The sequence below is a fragment of the Lepisosteus platostomus genome, chromosome 25, assembly GCF_059453375.1.
Source record: "Lepisosteus platostomus isolate fLepPlt1 chromosome 25, fLepPlt1.hap1, whole genome shotgun sequence".
NCBI classification, from domain to species: Eukaryota; Metazoa; Chordata; class Actinopteri; order Semionotiformes; family Lepisosteidae; genus Lepisosteus; species Lepisosteus platostomus.
In genome coordinates this window covers 1,374,533-1,384,330 of record NC_142635.1, presented here as the reverse complement: position 1 = coordinate 1,384,330, position 9,798 = coordinate 1,374,533, and the positions used below count along the sequence as shown (strand labels likewise).

General features: G+C 56.7%; 1 protein-coding gene across 1 annotated transcript; it reads right to left on the bottom strand.

The window, feature by feature from the left end:
• Positions 1-4,316: 4,316 nt before the first annotated feature.
• uts2r3 (urotensin-2 receptor 3) lies at positions 4,317-6,102 on the bottom strand. Its single transcript, XM_088620101.1, has one exon. It carries the CDS (start codon positions 6,100-6,102, stop codon positions 4,744-4,746), a length of 1,359 nt encoding a protein of 452 aa, XP_088476227.1. The 3' UTR covers positions 4,317-4,743.
• Positions 6,103-9,798: the final 3,696 nt, after the last annotated feature.

Sequence of the window (9,798 nt, the reverse complement as noted above, 5' to 3'; positions counted from 1 at the left end):
TATGCCCTGGTCCTGCCAGTAAAGCTCCTGGAATTGAATTGAGGAGACCGGAGGCCGGGGAGAGAGGCAGGAGAGCGCGAGGTGGCAGGGAGACAGAGCGCCGCAGAGACAGGCCATATTTACAGTCTCAGGCAGTGTCTGGGTGTGAACTTCTCCATTCGTGTCGGTTTGTGTAACCTTCGGCCTCCGGGTCGCGGAGCCTGGGCCTCGCCTGAGCGCTGCGGCTGACACAGAGGTGCGACAGCTGAGGACGGGAGGGGGAGAGGTGGGCTGGAGCCAACAAAGAGCCGCTGTCTGTGTCCATAGGCTGTGTGTGTCAGCGTGCCTCCAAACTGTGTGTGTTTCTGTGAGTATTTCTGTGTGTCCGTGTGTATTTTTGTGTATCTTGATGTGTTCAGCGAGGACAGACATAAGAACTCAGGCTCTTTTAGTATACACAGTTGGCGCTTTATTAATCGGCTCAGCAGCAGCCACACAAGAGCAGGGTACAACACACTGGGGTCATGTGGGGTAGGGTGGGACGTGGACACCGAACTGGGGGATCTGGGCGAGCTCACGCCACGTGGCTGCACACTCCAGCCAGGCATCTGTGTGCATCTCAGTGTGTATTTCTGAGTGTCTGTGTGTGTCCGTCTGTATTTATGTGTGTGTGTGTATTTGTATGTCAGTGTGTATTTCTGTGTGTGTTTGTGACAGGCAGAAATCAGGACAGACTGACAGAGAGACATCTGGGACAGAACCACAGCTGCAAGCAATCGTGCTGAGTGCTGACTGACACCCCGATATCAACAGCCCCCCCAAAACTCCGAAACCTTCCGCCTTCATGAAGCTGATTTAATTAAATAAAGTAATATTTATTAACTGATCACCTGTGCGGTCAGCACTGTCCTGTCTGTGAGACACACAGATTGGCGGAGGTGTGTGGTCAGCGCTGTCCTGTCTATGAGACACACAGATTGGCGGAGGAGTGTGGTCAGTGCTGTCCAGTCTGTGAGACACACAGATTGGCGGAGGAGTGTGGTCAGTGCTGTCCAGTCTGTGAGACACAGACACACAGATTGGCGGAAGAGTGTGGTCAGTGCTGTCCAGTCTGTGAGACAAACAGATTGGCGGAGGTGTGTGGTCAGCGCTGTCCAGTCTGTGAGACACACAGACACACAGATTGGCGGAAGAGTGTGGTCAGTGCTGTCCAGTCTGTGAGACACACAGACACACAGATTGGCGGAAGAGTGTGGTCAGCGCTGTCCAGTCTGTGAGACACACAGACACACAGATTGGCGGAAGAGTGTGGTCAGTGCTGTCCAGTCTGTGAGACACACAGATTGGCGGAGGTGTGTGGTCAGCGCTGTCCTGTCTATGAGACACACAGATTGGCGGAGGAGTGTGGTCAGTGCTGTCCAGTCTGTGAGACACACAGACACACAGATTGGCGGAAGAGTGTGGTCAGTGCTGTCCAGTCTGTGAGACACACAGATTGGCGGAGGAGTGTGGTCAGTGCTATCCAGTCTGTGAGACACACAGATTGGCGGAGGAGTGTAGGAGGAAGAGACAGAAAACAGATGACAGAGCGAGCAGGGAGGGAGGGGGGAGAGGGGGCGCAGGCAGAGTTTCAAAGTGTCTTTTTTCCTCCCTGTCCCAGAGAAAGAAGGTCTCTCATATCCTCTCAGCGTGCGCCTGGCCCGAGAGCCGGCCTAGTCTCGCCTGCCCAGCAGGGGACTTTCCTGAGCAGCCAGCCCAGGGGAGGGGCACCTGCTCCAGCCGCAGACCGCTGGAGGAGGGGAGGGGATGAGGGGGGCGCGGAGGAGCATTCCTGAGGGCTCTGCCAAGGAAACACAGAGAGAGAAACGGCCCTTCCAGGCCCTGTGCAGGCAGCTGGGCTCCATCCCTCCTGTTCCACCCAGACCACCGCCGGGCCCACGGACAGCAGAATCCGGCAGCCAGGTCACTGTCCTCAACCGCAGCACAGTGCACTGCTAGCACAGCAGGGCCTACAGCACCTCAGTCCAGTCGGTATGGGAGTCTGCACTGGAGAGAGCTGAGCTGGGGGTCCGCAGTGCTGTCAGTGAGAGCTGAGCTGGGGGTCCGCACTGGAGAGACTGAGCTGGGAGTCTGCACTGGAGAGAGCTGAGCTGGGGGTCTGCACTGGAGAGAGCTGAGCTGGGGGTCCACAGTGCTGTCAGTGAGCTGAGCTGGGGGTCCGCAGTGCTGTCAGTGAGAGCTGAGCTGGGGGTCTGCAGTGCTGTCAGTGAGAGCTGAGCTGGGGGTCCACAGTGCTGTCAGTGAGCTGAGCTGGGGGTCCGCAGTGCTGTCAGTGAGCACTAGGCTACGATCAGGACCTGAGAGAACTCTTCATCTCCCTGCTGTCTCCCAGACTGCTGACCGCAGTGTCTCAACATCACGCCCTCCTGCGTCACAGAACAGCATGTCCTCAGACAGCACAGTGCAGTCATTCACAAGCACACATGCACACACGTACACACGCAGAGAAGCGAACATACGCGCACAAGCACACAAGCGCACACGCACACATGCACACAGGCACACACGCACCACTGACTTGGCAGGACTCTCCACAGCAAAAATAAATTAGAGAGTATAGAACAGCACAGTACTGGGACTGTAGCTCCTATTGTAACAGACTGGTCTACTATACTGGGACTGTAGCCCCTATTGTAACAGGACTGTTGTACTGCACTGGGACTGTAGCTCCTGTTGTAACAAGACTGTTCAACTGCACTGGGACTGTAGCTCCTACTGTAACAGACTGGTCTACTGGACTGGGACTGTAGCTCCTACTGTAACAGACTGGTCTACTGGACTGGGACTGTAGCTCCTATTGGAACAGACTGTTCTACTGGACTGGGACTGTAGCTCCTACTGTAACAGACTGGTCTACTGGACTGGGACTGTAGCTCCTACTGAAACAGACTGTTCAACTGCACTGGGACTGTAGCTCCTATTGTAACAGACTGTCCTACTGCACTGGGACTGTAGCTCCTATTGGAACAGGACTGTTCTACTGGACTGGGACTGTAGCTCCTATTGGAACAGACTGGTCTACTGGACTGGGACTGTAGCTCCTACTGTAACAGACTGGTCTACTGCACTGGGACTGTAGCTCCTATTGGAACAGACTGTTCAACTGCACTGGGACTGTAGCTCCTATTGTAACAGACTGTCCTACTGCACTGGAACTGTAGCTCCTGCTGAAACAGACTGTTCTACTGTACTGGGACTGTAGCTCCTATTGTAACAGACTGTTCTACTGTACTGGGACTTGAGTCACTGATGAAGTGTGACTGATATTCTTATGCTCTCTCTAATCTAGAGTTAGATATTAATCTATTTTACATTGCTTGGAAAATAATCTTGAGAAAAGTCGCACGTATGTGTTTTATTTATTTTCTGCCCTTTCATATCTTCAGGGAGAGCTGCAGGTTTCAGTCGGCCTCACAGACATCCGGATGGCGGTGTTCCTTGTGTGTACAGCACTCGTCCACAGGGTGGCGCTGTGGGCGATGTGCTGGACAAGTGCAGCCCTGCCCCAGCAGTGTGAGGAGACGCTGGTGCTGCCCAGTCCCTGGCACGCGGTGCCTCTCCTACATCGGAATATTTTTATTATTTGGGATATTTTTTATTTTCATTTCAACCATGTCTGTGTTCCCTGCCAGCCTGTGTTGTGCCTCACTGCAAGGAAAACATCTGCAGCTGCCAGCACACATCTGGGCCAAACAAGAGGGCACCACCCCCTCAGCCCACTCTCCTCCGACCTCTATCCTCTGAGCAGGACTGGACTGGACTGGACTGAGCCCTGTCCTCTGAGCAGGACTGGACTGGACTGGGCCTGTCCTCTGAGCAGGACTGGACTGAGCCCTGTCCTCTGAGCAGAAGTAAGACAGTACCTGTGTCAGTCAGACAGGAGGGTGAGAGAGTGAGACAGTCCCTGTGTCAGTGAGACAGGAGGGTGAGAGAGTGAGACAGTACCCGTGTCAGTGAGAGAGTGAGACAGTCCCTGTGTCAGTGAGATGGGAGGTTGAGAGAGTGAGACAGTACCCGTGTCAGTGAGACAGGAGGGTGAGAGAGTGTGACAGTCCCTGTGTCAGTGAGACAGGAGGGTGAGAGAGTGAGACACAGAGGATTAGTGTTGGGGGCTGACAGCTCCAGTGTTGCTCCAGTGTTGCTCCCTGTGGTCAGTGCTCAGTGTGGACACCCTGGTCACTGTGTGCAGCACTGCAGGACAGGAGGGCTTCTAAATAAACTGCCACAGACGTTCACAAGCAAGCAGACAGAATAAGAAAGAACAGGACACAGAGCTGTAACTTTCCAGACCTGTATTCCGTCATCCACAGCACAGCTCCAGAAAGAAATTCGGACACGCTGAGCTCCAGCAGTAATAAATAAATAATCATCCACTCTCAGCACAGCAGTCCTGGGGAAGGCCACTGGGAGTCCAGTCAGGGTGGACACTGTGGTCACTCTGCTCCTTGTGGACAGCGCTGACACTGGTTTCTGAGAGTCCTGTCAGTGTGGACACTGTGGTCACTTTGCTCCCTGTGGACAGTGCTGACACTGGTTTCTGAGAGTCCGGTGCTCAGTGTGGACACTGTGGTCACTCTGCTCCTTGTAGACAGTGCTGACACTGGTTTCTGTGAGTCCGGTCGGTGTGGACACTGTGGTCACTCTGCTCCTTGTGGACAGTGCTGACGTTGGTTTCTGTGAGTCCGGTCAGGGTGGACACTGTGGTCACTCTCCTCCTTGTGGACAGTGCTGACACTGGTTTCTGTGAGTCCGGTCAGTGTGGACACTGTGGTCACTCTCCTCCTTGTGGACAGTGCTGACACTGGTTTCTGTGAGTCCAGTCAGTGTGGACACTGTGGTCACTCTGGCCTCAGGCAATTCCCAGCTCCCTTGGTTTCGGGGAGCTGGGCTGGACAATGGGTGCTGGACTGGAGGCCTGCTGGACACTAGGCACTGGACACCGGGATGGACACTGGGCACTGGGTGCTGGAGGCCGGGCTGGTCACACGGCTGGACACTGGGCGCCGGGTGCTGGCGGCCGGGCTGGACACCGGGCACAGGGCTGGACACTGGGCGCCGGGCGCTGGCGGCCGGGCTGGACACTGGGCACAGGGCTGGACACTGGGCGCCAGGTGCTGGCGGCCGGGCACGGTGGCGCCCCCGGGGGCCGGTCAGCAGCGTGTAGAAGAAGGGGTTGAGGCAGGAGTTGGCGTAGGTGAGCCAGGTGAGGGCGCGGTTGACGGACACCTGGGCGTGGACAGGCAGCGCCCGCAGGGCGTCGGGCCGGTAGAGCGGCAGCAGCTGCCAGAGCCAGAAGGGCAGGAAGCAGAGCCAGAAGGCCAGCACGATGGCCAGCACCAGCAGCAGCAGCCGGGGCCGCGGCGCGCGCGGCGGGTGGGCGCTGGGCGCGCGGCGCAGCGCGGCCCGGTACAGCCGCGCCAGCCCCGCGTGCAGCCCGCCCACGGCCAGGCCCGGCGCCAGCATGCCGCTGCAGAAGAGCAGGCTGAGGTAAGCGCGCGAGCTGCGCTCGTCCCAGGCGGGCGCACACAGCCGCCGCGCCGCGCCCTCCTGCAGCCGCAGCGCCAGCATCATGGGCAGGCTCAGCGCCAGCGCCAGCGCCCAGGCCAGCGCGGGCCGCAGGGCGCCGGGCGGCGCCGCCGAGGCCGCCAGCGGCCGCGCCACGGCACGGTAGCGCGCCAGGCTCATGGCGCTGAGCGTGAAGGCGCTGGCCAGCATGGTGAGCAGGTCCAGGCCCGGCAGCAGGCGGCAGCCCAGCTCGCCGAAGGCCCAGTCCGGCGCCAGGCTGTCGTACACGATGAAGGGGGCCGTGCCGAGGTACAGCAGGTCAGCCAGCGCCAGGCTGGCGATGTGCGGACGCAGCGAGTGGGCCCCCCGCGCCCCTGCGCCCCGCAGTCGCCACAGCGCGTACAGGTTACCCAGGATGCCCAGCAGCGCAGTCAGCGCCAGAGCGCCGCAGAACAGCACCGTGGAGACCAGGCTGGGCGGGGGGGCGGGCGAGGGGGGCAGGGAGAGGGCTGGCGGGGGGGTGGCGGGGGAGGGGGAGGGGGAGGGGGAGGGGTCCATGGCACTGGAGAGGAGAGAGAGGAGAGAGGAGACAGGAGAGAGAGGAGACAGGAGAGAGAGAGGAGAGAGTGGAGACAGGAGAGGGGGGAGAGAGAGGAGAGGGAGAGGAGAGGGAGAGAGATATGAGAGGGGAGACAGGAGAGAGAGAGGAGAGAGAGGAGAGAGTGGAGACAGGAGAGGGGGGAGAGGAGAGAGAGGAGAGAGAGGGGAGGAGACAGAGAGAGGGGAGAGGAGACGGAGAGAGGGGAGAGAGAGGAGAGGAGATGAAGAGAGGGGAGAGAGAGAGGAGAGAGAGGGGAGAGAGGAGACCGGAGAGAGGAGAGAGACGAGAGAGAGAGGGGAGAGGAGAGACGGGAGGAGAGAGAAGAGAGAGGGGAGAGGGGAGAGACAGGAGAGAGGAGACTGGAGGGGAGAGACAGGAGAGAGGAGATGGGGGGAGGGAGACGGGAGGAGGGAGAGAGGAGAAGTCGCTCAGTCAGCTCAGCTCCTGGGTGGGAGGCACTGGCCGCTGTCCTGGCAGTGTAGCAGCACCTGTGGGCCAGACAGAGGGGGGCTTTAATTTCAGGAATAGCGCTGTTCTCTGGCCTCTGCCCTCGCCCCTCGCCTGGGCTCGAACCCGGGTTCCTCAGCCTGGGCAGCCCTTTTTGTTACACTAATAATAATCATAATTATAATAATAATTATTATTATTGTTGTTGTTGTTGTCGTCGTTGTTGCTATTTAGTTCACTAATCACCAGCCCCGGACAGGCGGGCCGGCAGCACAGCTGTCTCCCGATGTCTCGGACCCGGGTCCGGAGGTCTCGCCGGCTCACACGAAGCTCCGCGTGGTGACGCTCCTGGTCGTGGTGACGACAACCGACGTCTTTCCCGAGGGTAATCAAATCAATCAATTAATCAATCGATCAGTTAACCGGCCACGCGCTTCCCGGATTGACCCGATCAATGAATCCAGCTCAGAGACTGTCAGCCCGGGTGCGCTTTACTTTCACACAGCTGCAGCGACAGATCACTCTTCACCATCACCATCATCTTCATCACGGCCGGCGCTGCTCATTAACCGCACCCGGAAGTCACGGCTGCGGCCCAGTGCTAATTAATTAAGCCCGTCACGGAAGCTCATTCCCACGCGTGCAGGGCTGTTCCGTGCTCCTGCCCCGCCACGCGCAGCCCGGTGGGTCTGGGACACGGGGCGGAGATCCAAGGGGCCGCGTGACAGGCACGCCAGTGGGTCTGGGACACGGGGCGGAGATCCACGGGCCGCGGGACAGGCACGCCAGTGGGTCTGGGACACGGGGCGGAGATCCAAGGTGCCGCGGGACAGGCACGCCAGTGGGTCTGGGACACGGGGCGGAGATCCACGGGCTGCGGGACAGGCACGCAGACACGGCCCCCGGACTGACGGCACCTGCACGCACCTGTCTCTGACCCTCGGCTTCATCATCGTCGTCTTCGTCGCCGGCGCCCGCCCGCTGAAGGCGCTATATACCCGGCTGCTGCGGGTGAGCGAGAGAGCGAGCGGCCGACACGCGTGGGGGTTAGTGAGTGTCCGCGGGGGTCTGTCTCCGGCAGGGCCAGGGGCTCTGTTAGTGTGGTGAGGAGGAAGAGTAGTATTAGCGTTAATATTGGTGTTAATCGGTCAGTCGCTCAGCGCGGAGGCAGGGACAGGGGCTCTGTCGTTAGTATTGGTGTTAATATTGTTAATGACTGTGGTGGGATTAATGTGATTAGTGACTGTGGTGGGATTGTTATTGTTATTATGCAAAGGATCAAGTGAAAGGAGGCTTCGCGGCCGAAACGTTGTGTTTTCAGCAGGAATAAACCTGTACGTGTTCCTTTGCAGCCTGCGCCTGCTGAGGCAGCTCCCCACCTGAGCCACTTGTTCTTAATGTCATTGTTAATGGCTGTGGTGGTGTAATATGAATTATTATTATGAATGAGTGCGTACCTGAGTGTGGAGGCAGAAGGCCGCTGGAGATCGGGGACAGGGGAGGGGGGTTCTGCGGTGTCCCGGTCCGGTCAGGCCCGTCTGGAGTTCTGGGCATCAGTGGGTCGGCTCTGTCCTGCTGGAGGCTGTCTGACTGGCCCCTGTTGCTCCCAGTCCTGCTCCCTCCTCTCTCCCTCCTCTCTCTCTCTCTCTCCCGTCACTCTGTTGAAATCTGTTCTTCAGCTGTCGCCTCCCCTCTTCCTCAGGCCCCTCTCTCTCTCCTCTCTGTCTCTCCTGTCTCTCTCTCTCCTCCCTCTCTGTGTGCTCCGTCTCTCTGTCTGTCCTCTCTCTCTCTCTCTCTCTCTCTCTCTCTCTCTCTCTCTCTCTCTCTCTCTCTCTCTCTCTCTCTCTCTCTCTCTCTCTCTCTCTCTCTCTCCCCTCTCTGTGTGCTCCGTCTCTCTGTCTGTCCTGTCTCTCTCTCCTCTGTCTCTCTCTCTCTCCTCTGTGTGCTCTGGGACATGGGACAGCTGTGCTCTAGTAGTGCTTATTATTCATTCTTCTCTAGTCCTGTCTGTGTGTCTGTCTCTATATCTCTGTGTGCTCTTGCTGCAGACATAGACAGACAGGCAGGCAGGACCAGCGCTGACACGCTGGCTGTGTGTCTGACAGGAGCAGCCTGGCTGGGAGGCAGGAGGAGTGGACATACCTATCCCAGCAGGGTGTGAGGAATTTGAACAAATACCTGGCACAGGCACGCCAAAATAGGCAAGGAGGAGCAGGGAGGGAGAGGAGAGAGCCTGTCTCTTGGTGGTAATAATAATACAGTGTGTGATCTCCTGTCCCAGCCTGGGGAACAGACAGTGAGCCTGTCTCTCAATAATAATAATACAGTGTGTGATCTCCTGTCCCAGCCTGAGGAACAGACAGTGAGCCTGTCTCTCAATAATAAAAATAATACAGTGTGCGACCTCCTGTCCCAGCCTGAGGAACAGACAGTGAGCCTGTCTCTCAATAATAATAATACAGTGTGTGATCTCCTGTCCCAGCCTGGGGAACAGACAGTGAGCCTGTCTCTCAATAATAATAATACGGGGTGTGATCTCCTGTCCCAGCCTGAGGAACAGACAGTGAGCCTGTCTCTCAATAATAATAATACAGTGTGTGATCTCCTGTCCCAGCCTGAGGAACAGACAGTGAGCCTGTCTCTCAATAATAACAATACAGTGTGTGATCTCCTGTCCCAGCCTGAGGAACAGACAGTGAGCCTGTCTCTCAATAATAATAATAATAATAATAATAATAATAATAATAATAATAATAATAATAATAATAATAATACTACAGTGTGTGATCTCCTGTCCCAGCCTGAGGAACAGACAGTGAGCCTGTCTCTCAATAATAATAATAATAATAATAATAATACAGTGTGTGATCTCCTGTCCCAGCCTGAGGAACAGACAGTGAGCCTGTCTCTCAATAATAATAATACAGTGTGTGATCTCCTGTCCCAGCCTGAGGAACAGACAGTGAGCCTGTCTCTCAATAATAATAATAATAATACAGTGTGTGATCTCCTGTCACAGCCTGAGGAACAGACAATGAGCCTGTCTCTCAATAATAATAATACAGTGTGTGATCTCCTGTCCCAGCCTGAGGAACAGACAGTGAGCCTGTCTCTCAATAATAATAATAATAATAATAATAATAATAATACAGTGTGTGATCTCCTGTCCCAGCCTGAGGAACAGACAGTGAGCCTGTCTCTCAATA